At 52.4% G+C, this 18263-nt stretch overlaps 7 protein-coding genes across 7 annotated transcripts; 2 read left to right on the top strand and 5 right to left on the bottom strand.

Annotated features, from left to right (window-relative positions):
- The first annotated feature begins 463 nt into the window (after nt 1-463).
- HMPREF1120_05961 (2-oxoisovalerate dehydrogenase E1 component, beta subunit) lies at nt 464-2394 on the top strand. The gene is made up of 2 exons (XM_009160154.1): nt 464-1684; nt 1741-2394. The coding sequence occupies exons 1-2, from the start codon at nt 550-552 to the stop codon at nt 1776-1778; spliced, it is 1173 nt and encodes a 390-aa protein (XP_009158402.1). The 5' UTR covers nt 464-549; the 3' UTR covers nt 1779-2394.
- A 15-nt stretch (nt 2395-2409) lies between these two features.
- Nucleotides 2410-3936, bottom strand: HMPREF1120_05960 (L-asparaginase; the record flags this gene model as incomplete). The annotated part of the gene is made up of 1 exon (XM_009160153.1): nt 2410-3936. The coding sequence occupies one exon, from the start codon at nt 3934-3936 to the stop codon at nt 2410-2412; it is 1527 nt and encodes a 508-aa protein (XP_009158401.1).
- A 192-nt stretch (nt 3937-4128) lies between these two features.
- Nucleotides 4129-7805, top strand: HMPREF1120_05959 (beta-Ala-His dipeptidase). The gene is made up of 3 exons (XM_009160152.1): nt 4129-5516; nt 5575-5764; nt 5823-7805. Exons 1-3 carry the CDS (start codon nt 4281-4283, stop codon nt 7427-7429), a joined length of 3033 nt encoding a protein of 1010 aa, XP_009158400.1. The 5' UTR covers nt 4129-4280; the 3' UTR covers nt 7430-7805.
- Nucleotides 7806-8747: 942 nt separating this feature from the next.
- Nucleotides 8748-9941, bottom strand: HMPREF1120_05958 (uncharacterized protein; the record flags this gene model as incomplete). Its single annotated transcript, XM_009160151.1, has 1 exon — nt 8748-9941. One exon carries the CDS (start codon nt 9939-9941, stop codon nt 8748-8750), a length of 1194 nt encoding a protein of 397 aa, XP_009158399.1.
- A 973-nt stretch (nt 9942-10914) lies between these two features.
- HMPREF1120_05957 (uncharacterized protein) lies at nt 10915-12364 on the bottom strand (the record flags this gene model as incomplete). The annotated part of the gene is made up of 2 exons (XM_009160150.1): nt 10915-12230; nt 12298-12364. 2 exons carry the CDS (start codon nt 12362-12364, stop codon nt 10915-10917), a joined length of 1383 nt encoding a protein of 460 aa, XP_009158398.1.
- Nucleotides 12365-13171: 807 nt separating this feature from the next.
- HMPREF1120_05956 (uncharacterized protein) lies at nt 13172-15019 on the bottom strand (the record flags this gene model as incomplete). The annotated part of the gene is made up of 1 exon (XM_009160149.1): nt 13172-15019. The coding sequence occupies one exon, from the start codon at nt 15017-15019 to the stop codon at nt 13172-13174; it is 1848 nt and encodes a 615-aa protein (XP_009158397.1).
- A 733-nt stretch (nt 15020-15752) lies between these two features.
- On the bottom strand, nt 15753-17676 carry HMPREF1120_05955 (NCS2 family nucleobase:cation symporter-2; the record flags this gene model as incomplete). The annotated part of the gene is made up of 4 exons (XM_009160148.1): nt 15753-16112; nt 16174-16274; nt 16332-17215; nt 17273-17676. 4 exons carry the CDS (start codon nt 17674-17676, stop codon nt 15753-15755), a joined length of 1749 nt encoding a protein of 582 aa, XP_009158396.1.
- Nucleotides 17677-18263: the final 587 nt, after the last annotated feature.

Raw genomic sequence — 18263 nt, 5'->3', positions numbered from 1 at the left:
CGCAGACGGACAGACTGGATTCTCGATGATGTGTTGAATTCATTGCATGCTCATGGACGTCCACTGGCAAGCTGCTGATTGGCGGAGGGAGATGTGAGAATGGCTGGAGGCTTCCGTCATATTTTGGCCACGAGAAGCGGAGCTTGTACAAAAGACACGGAGCAAAATGACAGCAATAAACGGTGCCAACCACTGTTAGAGGCGCTAGTGCGGCAGCACGTGCTCGCTTTGTAGGTACACGGCACCGCTAACAATCTTCTAACAAATCTGCAAATCGGGTTTCGTACCTACCAGAGATCTGCTCCACAGTAACTGCACACAATCTTTTGCAGTTCGGCGTCTGTACTTCACCGGATCTTTGTTTTCCGGATCAGTCACACGTGATCTCATGTGATCGCCGCGTTTCCCCGGACTCGGGCCAGTCGCGCTTATCCTCGGCTATCACAGCAACCTCCTTCAAATACCTGAACCTGCCCTCTTTGCTCGCTTTCCACATCCGCTGCTACTAGTAATGTGCTCACGGTGAGGAAGTCTGTTGTGTCGTTAGCCATGTTCGGTTGTCAAGGGGGCAGGGTTGCCGCGAAATTTCTCAGATCCTCGACACAATGTCGCTTTGCCAGTCAAGCATCCGCCGGGGCCCGGTTGAACCGGCCGATCGACATGAAGAAGGTCCCATTCCTACATCAGTCACAAAACAGTGCTAGAACGGCATTTGGCCTTTCACAAGATGCTCCTGTCGACTGGGTGAATCTCCACGGGGCGATCAATGCTTCATTACACCATGCCCTGAAGCAGGACGAGAACGTGCTTTTGTTTGGCGAAGACGTGGCTTTCGGGGGTGTCTTTCGATGTTCCAAGGGTTTGGCGGACGAGTTCGGAGCGGCTCGAGTATTCAACACGCCTTTGTCCGAGCAGGGCATCGTGGGATTTGCTATAGGATGTGCAGCGGAAGGGATGAGACCAGTTGCCGAAATCCAGTTCGCCGACTACGTCTATCCTGCTTTTGATCAGCTTGTCAATGAAGCTGCCAAGTTCCGGTACCGGGAAGGGGCAACAGGTGCACACTGCGGCGGCCTTGTCGTGCGGATGCCTTGTGGAAGCGTCGGACACGGGGCCATGTATCATTCTCAGAGCCCGGAGGCTTTGTTTACACATATCCCAGGATTACGGGTCATCATGCCTCGGTCACCGGCGCAAGCCAAGGGTCTCTTGACAGCATCCATCCTGGAGTGCAACGATCCGGTCATCTTCATGGAGCCGAAAATCTTGTACCGTGCTGCCGAGGAATTTGTGCCGCGCGAAGCCTACACCCTACCCTTGGACAAAGCCGAGGTCATCAAGAAGGGTACGGATTTGACGGTGATTTCATACGGACAACCATTATATATGTGCTCGCAAGCCATCGAGGCTCTGGAGAAGGAAATCAAAGGACTGAGCGTGGAACTTATTGATTTGAGGGCAATTTATCCTTGGGATCGCGCTACCGTCCTGGAGAGTGCCAGGAAGACTGGCAGGGCCGTCGTTGTTCATGAAAGTATGTACAATGCCGGTGTCGGTGCTGAGATTGCAGCAAGCATCCAGGAAGGCGCCTTTCTGCGACTAGAGGCACCGGTGCAGAGGGTCACGAGTTGGAGTACCCATCATGGCCTGATTTTCGAAAAGTTTTATATTCCAGACATTGCTAGTGAGTTATTCCAGCAAAGAGAGCCGGCGAGTTTGACGATGCTAACTATCGTAAAGGGATATACGACGCAATGAAGAAGAGCTTGGAGTACTAGGGAATCTGCAAAGTTGCCGAACCAGTATGGAAAGGAATCTGCGCCGCGTTGGATGAAGACCGAATCACGAGCCCTATCGGTTGTGTCGGACGCCCCCGGCTTCTGCATGCAGAATGGTAGCCTCGCAACAGCCAGGGCAGTCAAGCGGCATTGCTGCGGCCATCCTCACGTGCAGATCTGTGTGCAATGATCAGATAAGCACGCAACTCCCATGTCAAAACCATCAAATATCGATAGGTCGGCGACATCGAGTGTCCTCAATCCCAGGCTACACAATAGGGGCATTGGGGTCCTTGCAAAGAATAATGTCCGAGAACGTCAATGAATCCTAGCGGGACGGTTCGTGGAAGAGAAGTGACAGGATGATCCCGGGGTTGGGATTTATACATTCGCAAAGAAATCGCCTTTGCCCGCGCTTGCTACTGTGCAAGCTGAATTTTAAAAAGCGACAACGCCCGAAGCGCCGCTTATACGACAGTGTGCGATGTCAAAGCTTCAGGGCTTCAGGGCTTGGTCTAATGATTATATTGTGGCATTTTTCCGTCATAAATATGGATTGAATATACTTTAGCAGGCAAAGCAACAAAAGTAGTCAAATGGATTCTTTAGCCACCGACTTATATTCTTTTCATTAGTATTCATCTCTAAAGACCATGGCCACAGGCTTCTCTTTCTGTCCTTCTTCGTCTATCTCGTAATAAGCTCTAAACAAGCCACCACAGTTGAAGTCGAACACAGCCCGACCCGATGTGTGGCCGCTTCCTTTCGTGTGGCCGTACAAAATACCTGGGTTTGCAGTGTCCGCGCTCTCGATGAGCTCGACTCCAATGATTCCGCCCAGACCTTCAGCTGTCCGGCCCCAACGGTTGCCAGCGGATGACTGCAACAAGCCACCGGGGCCGGCAACGGCAGTGACCGCATCTGCAAGAGACGTCGAGGCCGAAAATCGCGCCATGGCCGCTGCTGTGCGCACTGCATCGGTGCGGAGAAAGGAGTCGCCGTTCCCGGTGCCGGACATGGCGACTGCTCGACGGAGGGTCTGGCCTCTAGAAGGCACTGGCATGTTAGGACATAAAGGAGAGTAATAGGCCTGAGACGACGTGGCTCGAGTAGGAGTACGGGTAGGAATAGCGGTATATGCTGGAGGAGCATCGTTCCAACGTGAGTCTTCTACGTCGGAGCCGGAGCCATTCAGACACGGTGCAAACCAGCTGCCCAGTCGCCAGAGGTGGTCAAGAGCAAGACTGTGTGGCCGCATGCGCATCGCATCATAGCGACCACTCTCAACTGAGAGTGAAACAGCTTCTTGCCATGATTCGGCCCAGAAGCCCGCTCCTATAGTGGGCGTGTCCCCGATCCGTCCGGCTTTCTTGTTCGTAAGACCGCCAGTCGAAGTCGCAACAGCAAGATTGCCCCATGAATCAAGGCAGACGGCTCCAACCGTACCTTGACTTGGAATATCAGAAAAGCCTGTACTCTCGAGCATCTTCTCCTCCGGGCTCAGAGGCGAAGAGTCAGAGTCAGGGCCCTGTGAAGCGAGCAGATCTTCAAACGTGTAAGCGTTCGACTTCTGCAAACCTCTCCTATGCTCCTCCCAGCGTTTCTTGGTCCAGAACCAGCGGTCAGGTTTCTTCTCCAGACCCTTTTCATTCCATCCCCACTCCTCGACCTGGCTTCCACTCAGGTGGGAATGCATCGAGCTGGTTCCGCCGAAGCCGCCATCATCATCAGCTGCGGTCAATACCTCCTTGGCCAGCAGAATCGGATGCCGCGTGTTGCGTATCAGACTCACGGCGGCGGCTCGCTTGATGGCACCAACCGGAGGTCCTGCAGGCTCTATAGAGCAAACCATTACACTTGCCTCCATTTCAATTGTGCCTTGCTCCGTGAAGACGGACCCTCGGCCACAATTGAACAACGGGTCATCCTCGAATTGAGTCACGGCATAACATGCCGCGTCGAGCGCGGAACCTCCGGAATCAAGCAATTTGCGTGCCGAAGTTAGATAATTCAGCAGAGATGCATGATACTTCGACCATAGTTCGGGAGGAAGACTGTCGCGAGTAATAGCACCTGCTCCGCCATGGAGGATGACAGTCGGCTTGTAGGGTCCCAGACGAGGTGGTTTCTCGGACGTCGTAATGCCTGTCGCTGCCATCATGGTGTCTTTCTGTAACATTAAAGGAGGGTATCGGTACTGGCTGGAGGTAGATACCCAGGTCAATGACACAGGACCCAGGTCTTGTGTTACTAGAATAATGTGCAACCTGGGGCCGACATCACGCCATCGTGGCTGATTCCATGTACAACGGCGGTCAAGGGGCTTCGGTTACTGGGTGACTGCTCACACGTTGTAGCTCTTCCTACCACTTCAATACTATCGCCAGTGATAGACTGTGATACAAACCAGGGATATCACGCATTGGATGGTGTCTGATTCAATCAGCGAGACACTAATCGACATCGAAACCGAGAGGGTGCGAAGGGTGATCAACAGTTGGGATGGGCGGCGGGCGACGGGCGAAAATGTGCCAAATCAGCGAATCATCAGCTTCAGCAGCAACTTCAGACTTTAATCCGGCTACAAATTCAAGACTCGCCCAACGTGAACCACGCCAGAAGAAGCCGAAGCATCCTGCATCCAAGACTCGAGTCTCTCTTCTCAGTCTGGGGTTAGCCCAAGATATGGCCGCATCTGACCAGGCCAATGACAATGGTCACGGTCGGCCTCAGGCAGGGCTGCGACAGCCACCAACCACCAAGTCGAACGGACGACATGATGTCGCAGACCCGGAGCCAGCCTCGTCGTCGACCAAACCCCCCATTCACAGAATCAGTGCTCCCGGGAGCGTGCAAGCGGTAGCAGTTGACGACGACGTTCTCTTCGCCGGCGTCCAGGGAGGCAGTATCGTGGCATGGTCTCTCGACACCTACGAACCCCTTGCGACAGTGCCCGCGCACAAGGAGAGCGTATTGGGCCTTGCTCTATCCGAAGATCGATCGCTCCTCTTCTCGACCGGAGCCGATTCCATTGTCAATGTCTGGTCGACCCAAACCTTGCAGCGACTGTACTCGCTACACTCTTATTTTGAGATTGGCGATGTCTTTTGCGTCGTCCACTCGCCGAAGGAACAGACTCTATTTTGGGGAGCTCAAAACTCCAGCATTCAATGGTGCAAGCTCAGCACCGACGATGCTGCTGATCTCCCGTCACCCACGTTGTCTTCCTCCCCGGGAGATCGGAAGCATCGCTTTTTCGACTCATTGGGACCCGGCGGGATTGCCAATGTCATTTCAGATGAAGATGGCACCGGCATGACGCTCAATAGCCTCGGCGGGAAACTCGTGACAATCCCCGTGCAGAACTATCATCAGTATGCCCATAAAAGCTACATCTACAGCATGATCCTGGTCAAAGGACTCTTCAACCACAACAAAGACGAAGAGGTTCTCGTCACAGGTGGAGGCGATGGCACAATCAAGCTGTGGTCTATCGAGTCGCTTGCAACAATTGGCATCCGCCAAATAGCAAAGTACAAGAATCCTGGCACCAACGTCTTGAGTCTCGCGTACAAAGCATCATTTTTGTATGCTGGTCTATCGGATGGCACGGCCAATGTCTACAATTTGGCCTCGGGACAACTGGTCCAAAGACTCAACGTCGGCCACGGCCATGTCAGTCAGATTGTCGTCAGCGCAGACAGTATTCTGTGCGGGACGACTCAAGGCTGGGTTAAGGTATGTACATATAGCTTTCACCTCTCTTGTAATGCCTTCAAGCTAACCAAGTCTCGAGCGATTCAACGACCATTTCACAGAAACCGAATGCTGGCAAGCGGCAAAAGGCAAGATTCTGGCCATGAGCCTTACCACAACCCCCGACCACGACATGCTTGTTGTCGGCGGAAACGACAATTTCATCTCCTTGTGGGATGCCGAACAAGCAGGGCCTCATACCTCAATAGCAGCTACTGCTCAGAGCAATGGTGGGCAAACCTTCCTGTCGCCTTCTAGTCTAACTGTGTCTCTTCTAACCAAACACAGATGACCTACTCAATGCCCTCCGAGAATTCGTATCCTACCGCACCGTGGCCGTCAACCCAACCTGCGTCCGCGACTGCCACGACGCAGTAACCTTTCTACGCAAGCAATGCACGGCCTTTGGCGCCACCACCAACCTCTTCTCACCCCAGGAGGGCGTGAACCCCGTGATCCTAGCGAAATTTCCAGCCTCCCACAATTCTCCATCCACCAAATCCGTATTATTCTACGGCCACTACGACGTCGTGGACGCCGAATACGATCCCTCTTTGCCCCACGCCCAAACATGGTCCGCCGACCCATTCACTCTGCAACCATTAAACGGCTATCTCTACGGCCGCGGAGTAACAGACGACAAAGGACCCATTCTCGCAGCAATCTACGCCGTCGCAGAACTCGTACAACAAGGCAAACTATCATGCAACGTGACATTCCTACTCGAAGGCGACGAAGAAGCCGGATCACGCGGGTTCCGCAAGACAGTGCAATCAATGCACTCTGCAATCGGTCGGGTCGACTACATTTTGTTGAGTAACAGCTACTGGCTCGACGACCATATCCCATGTCTCACATTCGGGATGCGCGGCGTCGTCCACGCGAGCGTGACGGTATCATCCAACAAACCGGACCAACACTCCGGAATGGACGGCAAAGCGATCCAGCACGAACCACTCAAAGACTTGACAGTTTTGCTATCCACACTGATCGGACCTACGGGAACCAAAGTCACCATCCCGGGGTTCTACGACACGGTAGACGAGCTATCAGATTCGGAAATGAAAGCCTACGCCGCCATCACATCAGCGTTGATTCCAGGGCATCCCGAGATCCGGAACGAAAAGAATTTCTCCTTGTCCCTCATGCAGCGCTGGCGATACCCCAACTTGACTGTCCATCGCATCGAGGTTCCAGAGGCAAAGACAGCAGTGACAATCAGTGGTTCGGCGAAAGCCACGTTATCGATTCGTATTGTCCCCTCCCAAACGGCCGAGCAGATCGCAACCAGTCTGACGGAGTACTTGCATGAACAATTTGGGAAATTGAATAGCAGTAACAGTTTGACTGTGGACATTACGTCAAAAGCAGATCCCTGGCTGGGCAATGTCAAAAGCGAGATTTATACCGCGCTCAAAGAGGCGATTAGTGAAGTCTGGAATCCGGAGTTGCAGAGTTCGGCGCAGAGGTCGTTTCAGCCAACGCATACTGATCCTACTACTGCGGCCGGTGGAGGAGGAGGAGGCGGCGGCGGTGGTGGTGGTTCTGGTGCTCTCTCAACATCAGCCATTTCCTCTTCTTCCGTCTCGACATCTTCAACCTCCCCGACAACAACTCGCCAACAGCAGCATCACTACTCCCACCACCGACGCGCATCATCACTCGCATCCACAGGAACATTCACACCCTCAAACTTACCCCGTGAACCGCTCTTCATCCGAGAAGGCGGATCGATCCCGGCCCTGAGTTTCTTGGAACATGAATTCCATGCTCCTGCGGCAATGTTCCCTATGGGCCAGGCGAGCGATAATGCGCATCTGGACAATGAGAGGATGAGGGTGGAGAATCTGTGGAAGGGGAGGGAGGTGTTGAAGCGGGTTTTTGCGACGTTGTAACAACATTAGGTACCTAGGTACCACTACCACGGAAAACAAAAATACCAAACTGAAGATCCCCTGCCAGAACAAAGAAAAGGGATTTCGTCGAGCGACGACAACGACCCATCCTATTGTCGAGAAAAGTGGGAGGAGATATGGAAAGGAAGCCTTTCTGTGTTGGTTCGCTTTGTTCTCTTTCCATTGAGATGGATAGATCAGATATTCTTGTACAAATATGTACTGTAACTGTGACTGAGCTGAGCTGAGGTAAGGGAGACCGCGGTGACAGCCATAGCGGGGGCAAAGAACAAAAAGGGGAGAAATAGCAAGAAAAATAAGAGAGGAAGAGGAAATGTAGAAAAATAAAAAGAATGTATCAACAGGAAACCCTGCATTACTCGTGACACTCGCTGTATTTCGAGAGTTAAAAATTACTAGAAACCTTGTCAATGTCTACTATTAGTACTGCACGTTGCTGGCAACGAGACAACAACCAAGATAGAATTGTATCAAATCTCCCTGATAGTACATCTGAATGGTACTAGTTGTACAAGATAGATGAGATTTCGGCGGCTGTTGTTAGGCTAGATACCTACAAGCAACAGTAGGTAGGTAGTCCATCATTCCCAAGGTCATTTCTTTCTGTCATGTCTTGCCTTGTCATCTGCCATGTGTATCTGAGTTTGCGCCGATATGTTTCCTTTTCTCTCCCTTCTTGCCTTCCTTGGCCTTCGTAACAGAGAGGTATACACACATACCAAAGACCTCTCAAGTCCAAAACCCTCCAATTTTGTTGCCCCTCTGGATCGGGAGACTTGAAAACCAACGACGCCCATCGCTATGCAAATTCATGAAAAGTAAAAAAAAACAGCCCCCTCGGCCTGGTCATGAAAAGGTAGAAATATCCAAGACTCCTTTGTCCAATGCTCCATCCAAATCTTGTCTATTTTGCGTATTCCACCGATTGGGTATCGCAGACCGTTTTCTCGTCATAGAGATGTAGTCGTGTTCGTGTTCGCGCCTAATTCAGTATTGTATGATGTGAAAGATGGGTTCTGATCCATGTCGTCCATAAGTTGCCGAGACCGAGTATGGCAGGTATATGCAGTCCAGGCTATGATCAGTGTCGTACCCTTTTCTCATCTGAATCGGCCCTGCATTGGCTGAGGATGGTCTCAAATCCATGATCGCAGAAAGATTGCCTCGAGCTCATAAGCACGCCCCCATCCCTCTTTGAGTGTGCTTTAGCATGACTTGCTACGAAGCAGATGAAAAGCGTGCCAATAGCAATGGATGGGGGTTTCTGTCCCAGTAACAACGGATAACTGTTTCCGCCTCAAGAAACAACATCACCACCACTCAAATTGATCCCACCCAACGTCCACTTGCCGGCCGCCCAGATCCAGGCACCAAGCTTGGGCGTCTCACCATCCTTGACCTGACTAACCAGCTCTTTGACACCCGCAAAAGAAGACTCGCTCGCACTCTCCGTACTCGAGCTTGAATCCGAATCTCTCGCCGGCGGCGACGTGCGTCCCACAGGATCAGTGACACCATTCATAGCATCAACCGCATCAATAGCGGGACCCTGGTCAAAGAAATCGACAAGCACAAATGTCGACGGCTGACCATACTCCGTATTACACGACTGCAGCGCATACCCCAGATTGCCGACCGACTTCCCCGGCGAATTCGTGGTATTGATATTATCAACATCCGGAGTCTCGATATCAAAAGCACCGACTTCATACAAGAAATGATTTGTGAGTGGCATTAAATTCGCCGAAATGGCCTTCTGGGAGCTTCCGGAGACAGACGTCGGTCTCTCGGGAGTGCAGGTGAAGTTTTTCGCGTCGGTGTTGTCGTAGGGATTCTCAAACACAAAAGTGAATTCGTCCATGAGATACGCTTCGCTCGACGTGATGTCGCTGGTATCCAGCGAGGCTACAAACGTGAGTAATCTCGTGCCGGCGGTAATTAGTTCTTGCAATGTCGGCCATGTCTCGGGTGGGGAGGTGGTCGATGTCGGCGTATATGTGTAGTCGGTGATAGAGGCGTCGGTGTATTCCTGCGCCAGTTCCGACGGCGTTGCATCATCCGAATTGACGAGCAATAATGTCACCACTTCACGAGGGTTCGAGTCTAGCCATGTCTTGATCTCTTTCAACCAGTCTGACAAGAGTCCAGCGTCAAGTAGGTCGCACGACGAGTGGCAGAGGTGCCATTCTCCATTGCTTTTATGGACTTGTGCAGACAAAAGGCGCACTCCGGCGGACAGTTGGACTGTTGAATTGTAGTATTGGTTGCCGGACGTGGAGAAGCCGGTTGATGAGTCTCGAACGAATGGCGAGTCGTGCGCTCCGAGGTGGACGATGCTGTCGTAGGCCTTTGAGCAGAGATCAGGAGAGTTGTTGCATGCTGTCGAATTTGAGGATCGTTCCGACAATCGACTCGCCGGATCTATCGATGCCGCTGCGGCCAGGTAGAGGAGGGATAATAGGCATACAGCCGGCTGTAGTGATAGTAACATGTTGCACTCCGTGAAGCCGTTCAACTGGTCTGCGGAGTAGAGAATAAGGGAACTTGTAACCACCGCCTTCTGGGATATAACAAAGGTGTATGATAGAATTGCAGAATGAGAACAAGAATCAATCAGTCACTTCATTACTGTAGCAAGGCATACGCAACCAAAGTCCAGCTTCAGCGCGTGCCAGTGAAGTGCCAGTGCGGCTGAGGCAGTCCGAGTGGGAGGGTGCGTAACCATGTGAAACACAAGGTTGAGGCTGCGCTGCGCCTCGCAACCGATGGAGTCAGTGTCTGACTTCTGACATGAGTCCGCGCGTCTCACCCCAGCGTCCAAGCCTCGCCCAACCCGGACCGCAGTGATCGACGGCCAGTCGTGATACGGCACTGCATGCTGGTGCTGTACACAGCATTTTGCATATAGTATAGCGACGGCCAGGCGGTCACCCCAGTGTTGCTGTGCTGGGGGCCATGAAATGGTTGGTGTAGCAGTTGACACGCAAAAGAGTAAACAAATCATAGAAATCAGGGGCCTGAACCACCATTTCCTGTTTCCCATGCCCACATACAGGATGACTATTGCCAGCGACGCACCGTTCAGGTATACACTACGTTATGTATACGCATCTATTGTCGATCTATTCTTGGGTCCCCGATCTGGGGGTGAAGAACTTGCCAGCCGCGAAGATCTACTGACCACAGAATCAATCATGACTGTGTTCAAGTCACTTCAGGGCCAAAGTACATATTCATCAGCATCTTACACCAGGTACACAGCTACCACTGGCACAGTCGGCGCGAGGCAGCCACGATATTAGACAGTAATCTGCAATTCTATCCAACCTAGTACCACATGTACCATAAGAGCTGGATTCAATTCGTCTTTTGTGTGTCTGTCCCATCTTCAAATATGTCCAACAGAAGACGACAAAGACCATCCATTACACGCAGCACCACCACTTCTCTGCTGTTCTTCGACCCTATCCCCTCCGCGTCATCTTCTTCTCCTGCTTCTTCCTCTGTTTCTCATTCTCCCGCTCCAAAAACTTCCTCTGTTCCTCTGCACTCATACCCTTCATTTTGCGATCTCTCTCCTCCTTCTTCATCTTCTCCAACATCCTGAGCCGTTCCTCCTCAGCCTCCTTATCACTCAACTTCTTGAGTTTAGCCTTCTCAGCCTCACGAATAGCATTAACCTTCTTCATGACCTCCGGGCGGAAATGCGCCTGAGCGACCAAGAAATCCGGCAGCCGCAGGAATGCCTCAAAGATCGGCAAAGTCGGCAGATAGTTGCCATCCTTAGGCAATCTCAGGGAAAGATGAAGCCTCTTCTTCGGCGTCGTCTCATTCAAATTCGTCGGCTTATCCGTCGGCTGGTCCGTAACAATCAAATACTCAAAGAGATCACCGGCCTTTTCAACCGCAGCAATCAGATCCTTGGTCAACATGGTCTCCGTGACCTCGGCGCTCTCGCTCATCACCGTGACCCAATTAGGCAGTTTCGCATTATCCTTGGTGAATGTAAGCGATAAATCGTAGCGCTCATCTCTTAGACGACGCATGACCATCTTATTGACAATGGCAAACACGAAGCCATCATAGGTCGAATTGCCGACAGGCTTCACCCTACCAGCCTCCTCAGACCCAGGTACCGGAGGGGGCACAAAGTCCTTTTCCTTGCCGTCAAAAGTGTAGAGGACCGCCTCGACCCGTTCAGCCTTCGGTTTGACAGATTCAAAAAACATGCCCGTAATCTCCTCGGCCGCCAGATACAAGGGGTTCATACGTCTGCGGAGATAGAGTCTGACATCGACAAAAGCCGCATTCAACCGTCCGCTCGCATATGTCTCGAATTCCCACGCCGTCTTCTCCTTGTACAGATCTTCGGGGACATTGTCACCGGTCAGTTTCGCGCTGGCTTCGAGCAGACTGTCGCCCTGGACGGCCGGGTACGGCGTGATCTTGGGCACTTGGCTGTAACCCACAAGTGCGAATTCGCGCTCCAGCAGCGGCGCGTGCACCGCAACCCATTTCCGAGCCTTGCGTCGGTTCGTCCGCGTGCCCCAGAAGTGTAGCAGCAATGCAACGATGATGAATGGGATCAGAACTCCTTCCATGATAAAATCTGACGGTTGTGTTCGTTCCCACACCCGGTACCATTTCGTGTAGACTCCTCGATGGCCGACCCCGACTGTGGTGCCCGTGCCATCGGTGGGCGTGGCCGCCTGCGCATCGGCTGGAGAGGCCGGGATGGATACTGGCGACGGCGCGGGCGCGTCTGCGAAATCCGCGAAATCTGGAAAAGACATCCAGGTATTAGCTTGGTAATTACGACGTAGGTACTGTGTATCAAGATAACTCACCAGAATCCTCTACCACAACCGGGACCTGTGAGGGTTTCCCCCCAACCAGGGATTTGAAATAGTCCATGGTGGATGGACTTGACTGAATAGAAAACCCAGAGCCTAGTTCACCAGTACAAACGGACTGTGACCGAACTTGTCTCTCGGTCTGTACCAGTAATAGGTAGAGACTGAAAGTGCACTCGTGCAATACACAGTAGTAGTAGTCGTGGCAGTGGTGGACAAATGTTTCCCTGGGGTCCAGGTCGAGCTCTCCACAAAATGACACCGGCGTGGAATCACCCACCACCGGCAACGCTGAAGCGACCGCACGCAATGCAACGTAATCTGCCAAGGCTTATTAGTCAGCCCCAGCAGCTCGAAGCCTTGGTTCAGCCTCGTGCTACTAGTACGATATTGCTGCACCGCAGAACTGCATTGCGTTGCGTTGCAGTAAAGTATCTAGGTACTATATCATCATAGTATGTCCTGATCGGTCGGTCGAAGGATGATCGTAGATCATGATCTACAGGTACCTACAAGCACAACATGACTTGCCAACAAATGAATTGAGCAGGCTAGCTATGTAGGTAGACAGAGACACGAAGAGCGCCACGATGGCCCTGGCAGCAGGAGGACCAGCACCAGCACCAGCACCATTCCAAACAGCATTCCCAGAAGCCCTTCCAAACTCGTATTGTTCGGAGCAACCCCTCCAAGTTCTAGAGACATTATATCGTAGCATCATCACGCCATTACATAAGGCGAAGTTGACCCAGTTTTTGGTACATCCCAAGCAGCGCCATACGAGAATCAAGCCCCTCTCATCCACAAAAAAACCTAATAACTCCGAAAACAAAAAGGAACAAGGAGCCGAGAGTCGGTTGCTTTCCTTTTATCGTGCATAGGCAGGAGGTGGAACTTGGTCCATATCACGAGGAGGAGACATGGGTCCAAAGCTACCTCTCAACCGTTCTTCTTCGTACCGCTTGGCCATCTCGCTGGCCATCTTCATCATCCATGCCTGTTCGGCAATGCTGCCGGCATTGGACGAGTCTGTCACAAAAGACAGGAAATTCGGAAGTGGTGGACGCGAAGTTCGAGCGTCCGAGTGATAGCCAGGCTGCTTTTCGCTTGGAATCGATGATCGCGTCTCCGTAATCGGTTGAGAGACAGAACGCGCCTTTTCATCCGGTAGATACATAGACGCTCTTGGTGTTTCATCATCGTCCAGAGACACAGGTTTTGGTTTTCGTGACCGTGCGCGAATGGTCGCCTCGGCATCTGGTGCGGGTGACGTCTTCTGAGAGACGACTGCAGGTTCCTCAGTGTCAGTCGAGATAGCTGGTCCCGGTGCCCCTTCGCTGACGCTAGCAGAATCTCGAGTACTTCCGCTCTCGCGACGAATAGTAGCAGTACCAGCACGTTCAGCATGGGCAGGACTTTGAGGTGGTGAAATCAGACCGAGTCCCGGGTTGACATCTGAGTAACCGGTCGCGGCAGGTGCCGAGAACACGGTTGGGGCCGTAGATGTGCTCTCCGAAACACTGGCTGTGTCGGCCATCGAGCCATCTTCACTAGCCAGCTCGGGAGTTCCATTTTCTGTCCGTGCTCGTAGATCCACCACACGTTTCTTCTTCTTGCGTGTTCTGTGCCCTTGACCGTGGCGTCCACCGCTCATGCTGAGCACGGTATTCGCGGACGGGAAGCTAGGCAGGCCAGGCCGGGTTTGTGTAGAGCTGTCGAAAGTATAAGTGTTGTTTGTACTGAGACTCCCTGCATATGAATGCGTCCGGGACAAGGCAGGTGTTCCGGCTCGACTGTGCAATCCCCCCATCTCCCCACGTTCCATTGGACCCGTCCAAGCCCTGAAGACAGCGTCGCGAATGGACGGAGTAAACAGCGACAACGTCCGGTGAGAGTCGGTCAGGGTCGCAAGACGCAACAGATTCTTCCTAGAAAAAAGCGATTGTGTCTCGATCGACGAATCAAGCGACAGCGATGCGACCTCGGCCGGAGTAAGTACTGCACCCGTAGAGTCCACTGGATCTTGCGGAGGGCTGGCGAGCGGGTCGACCACTACCTCGTCCTTAGCAGTGGGAGTGGCGCCCAGCTCACGTTCCTCGCGGGCTGTATATTCCGGAGCCCACAATCTCAGGGAAAGTCGGTGGATGATGGCTGGCAGCTCGTCCATCAGAAGCCCGCGCAATTGGGTCTCGATTTCTTTCTGTAGGAAATTGGCCACGAAAGGAATCGAGTCGAAAGTGGATGAGACTCGGAGCGATTCAAGGGGATCATTTCGAAAAACCAGAGTCAGACCCTTTTGGCGAGAAAACACGAGGATTATGAACCCTGACAATCGAAATTCTGAAAGAGTGATTTGCAATGGAATGGTGAGACCCTTATCAGCGGCCAGTGGCTGAGGTGATGCGAAGGCAGAGCGCGTACGCAGATACGTGTTCAAGGGGTTTGCTTGTACCCTCGTCTTCAGCGTCAGATATGCATTTCCCCGGTACGTCATCTTGAAGGTGCCACGGAATCGGTCCTCTGCCAGGTCGCCGATTTCGAGTATTTCCAATTCGGGAGGGACATCGCCGAGATTGAGTTCGTTGACCACGATGTCATCGACAATAATGGCTGGTTTGGGATCTGCCCGGTTGAGGGCGTTCGTGAGGAGTTCTTGAGCTCGTGGCAGGAATCCGGCGTCTGTGGATAATGGCGACCAGTTGAAATTGAACGCCATGGTCGCGATCGCAACCTCGCAATCTTGTCTATACAGATACTAGAGAATGTTCAAATGCGACAACCATGGCGTGAAGGGATGAGGGCAGCGATATGTGCAGTTGCGGACTTCGTGATGGATGGCTTCGGTTAAAAGGCGCACATGCCTGGCGCGGTGGTGGTCTGACGAAGGTCGTGTGATAAAATTGTTTCGGCAGTTGACGCGACTTCAGAAGGACATGCAGGGACAGGAACGGTGTATATGTGCAGTAGCTCTCTCTATGAAGATGACTGGTCCACCTCTAGAGGAGAAAGAATGTTATTGTTGTTGGAAAAATCCCTGCATGAGTTGGTAGCGAGATTGGAATTGCTCGCAGCTTTCAAGTTCCTGTCAACCGTCGATCCGCTTCCACTGAAAACGTCCAAGACACAGCAAACATTGCTGTCGGCAAACCTGCCCAGCGTACTACTAGTTAGTGCTCGGCTGTGTTGCCGTTCGGGTAACTACACGCGTGCCCGCAGCCTTGTCGCCGGAAGCATTCATCACTCTGCATTCAACTTGTACATACCGACGCTACCTAGGTAGCCGTGCTTACAATTCTTAGATCAGGGGGACAAATTGGTTATTTTACAAGGAACGTCATTCATACAGTACTGAATATGTCCCTTTTATCAGATTGTCCGCTCACATCTGGTCATTAACACATTTTTCATAAATCCACCTAACATGCATTTTTCCTAACACAAGGATACGATCAAACCACCTCCTTGGACGGCTGAGCCTGTACCTTTGATGCTTCATCCACAGAACTAGAGCAATCCGATCGCTTCGACACGGAATCCTCCTCGAGATCGTCCTCGAGGTCCTCGGGAAGTACCAAGTTCAACACCATGGCAATGAAGGCAGTGATCGTGAACCCAGTTTCCATGACCAGAATGATAGCGTTGTAGAACCCTTGCAGGGCGTGATTACCGCCGTCATAAGTGAAGACGTTGTCAAACCAGGTAGGCACCAACGTGGAACCATACCCAACGGCGAGCGAAGCGGTCAAGATGAAACGGGTCCGTCGGTTGAATGGGACTCGGTTGACAATGGCCATACCGGACACAGCGACCTATTTGGCATTCTCGTCAGCGCATCCTTTCGCAGTGATATTTCAACAAACGAATACTTACAGCGCAGTAAAGGAAAGTCGTCATGCCTCCAAGAACTGCGCTCGGGATGGCGACCAGAGCAGCAGAGAATTTGGTGAAGAGACCCATGATGAAAAGGAACACTGGGCACGGGCTCTGTCAGTAAAAACACATTGACCCCATCAGAAGCTCAAACTTACTGCAGCAACAATATCCCGCTGTCCGATTGGCACAACGGGTCAGCGCAATGACACCGTTGTTCTGCGCAAACGTGGACATGGGAGTAATTGTCATCAAGGCAGCGAGGATACCGTTCAATCCATCTGCGAGGATGCCTCCCTGAATTCGGGATTCGAATTGCGGGCCTTCCACCTCGAGTCGGGAAACGTCGCAAGTCGCCGTCACATCACCAATGGTCTCACAAGCGCAAATGATAAAGAAAGTGAGCACCGGTAAGACCAAGGGTCCGTACAAAGACAGAGGGAAAGTCTTGACCCAGACAAACGAGACCACAGGCGCACTCTTGATCCCAGAGTCATCAAAATATCCACAAGCGGCAGCAACGATGCAGCCCACCAAAAGGCCGATGATCACACTGGTGGACTTCATGATGGGTGAACCGAACCTTTCGCATAGGATAATGGTGAGGAATACCAGGAAACCCAGGCCAATGAACTCGGCACTGCCCCAGCGGAGGGCGTGAGGAGCATCAATGTTGGGACAGAGTCGGTAAAAGCCGTCGTCTGGAAGCGTGTTGCACGTCCCACTGCCGCCGGCCCAGTCTTGAAAGCCACTTTGGATCAAGTGGACGCCAATCATCATGACTGTTGGGCCAGTCACGACGGGAGGGAAGACTCGCTGAAGTGCCTTGGGTGGCAGGAAGGCAATGGCCATTTCGATCAATGCACACAGAGCACACGTCCCAATCAAGGCACCGTATCCCTCGGGACAGGGCAATTTATTTCCATTCGAATCGACCGGGCAATACCCGTTGGCGTACATCTGGCTGAACGCGCCTTGTGCCACGGGGATGATGGAAAATGAAGTGCCAACCACGGAGATCAGTCCAGTTCCAAGGTAGTAGCTGAAAAGACTGGTTAGTGGAGGCGTTCTTGACAGATGCGCCGTGAGGGATACTCACGGAGACTTGAATAGATTGAACCGAGTGATTTGAACTGCAGAGAGAATTCCCGACACGATCAACGCGGTCGAGACGAGATATTGCTGGTGGTCCGCTGCCAGGTTGGCTCCTCCTTGGCCGGCCAAGATGATTGGAGGAGTCATGACACCAGCAAGCATAGCCAGAGCATGTTGAAAACCGAGCAGTATCGCGAGGACAACGGGCATTGGGTCGTCCAGCCCAAAGAAAGGGCTCGCTCGTCGAGGCCTCTTCAGGAAGGGGACATTGGGACGGAAAAGGAAGGCGTAGTCATAATTCCCCAGAAGACCATTCCTCGTGCAGAAGGTCTTTCGCAGGCTGTTGGCCCGATCGGCCAACGTTCGCCTGGGCCTCATCTTGAGCCTGAGTTTCTGTAATTCACCCATGGCCGGCGAAAGACATGATTTTACTGCGGTGTCGTTGCTTTTTGATATTTTTTGTGGTTTCCTGGTCACGTGTGGTGGGCTGGAGCCGAACTCGAAAGGTGGGTACACGAGGCAATAACGTCGCCGTCGCGTGCTCTCAAACCCTGAGCGATGGGACTCGATGGGACTGCGGAGCCACTCTTCTCGTCTGGATCTACTCTGACCATCCTTTGGCCTGTTGATAAGTCATCGCCAACCACCCGATAAGACCCGTTCGGGCACCGGCCCGGAGTTCACAACGCCAAATTTGTACTGTATAGCTCCGGGGGTTGGTTAGGGTGGAGTCCTCTTGTAGAGAGAAACCGGCGCTCAGCACCCTGTACAGTAATGAATGTGACTGATCGCGCTACTCGAATTATTGTAATGCCCCTCGTCCAGGCGTACGTAGAGATGTTGGTTTCTCTGCGAGCAGGTACTAGCACCAGTTCCTCCAGAGTCGGCAAACTGTTCCTGGGGTTGAAGGTAGCGCTAAGCGGTTGTCAATTCCTATTGGAGGCGCTGGTGTTAAGCATTGCGAACACACCGGGTCGTAGCAGCTTGGCTTCACG

The sequence above is a fragment of the Exophiala dermatitidis genome (genome assembly GCF_000230625.1).
Source record: "Exophiala dermatitidis NIH/UT8656 unplaced genomic scaffold supercont1.5, whole genome shotgun sequence".
NCBI lineage: Eukaryota > Fungi > Ascomycota > Eurotiomycetes > Chaetothyriales > Herpotrichiellaceae > Exophiala > Exophiala dermatitidis.
Note: the sequence above shows the minus strand (reverse complement) of the source record. Positions and strands in the feature narration are given on the sequence as shown.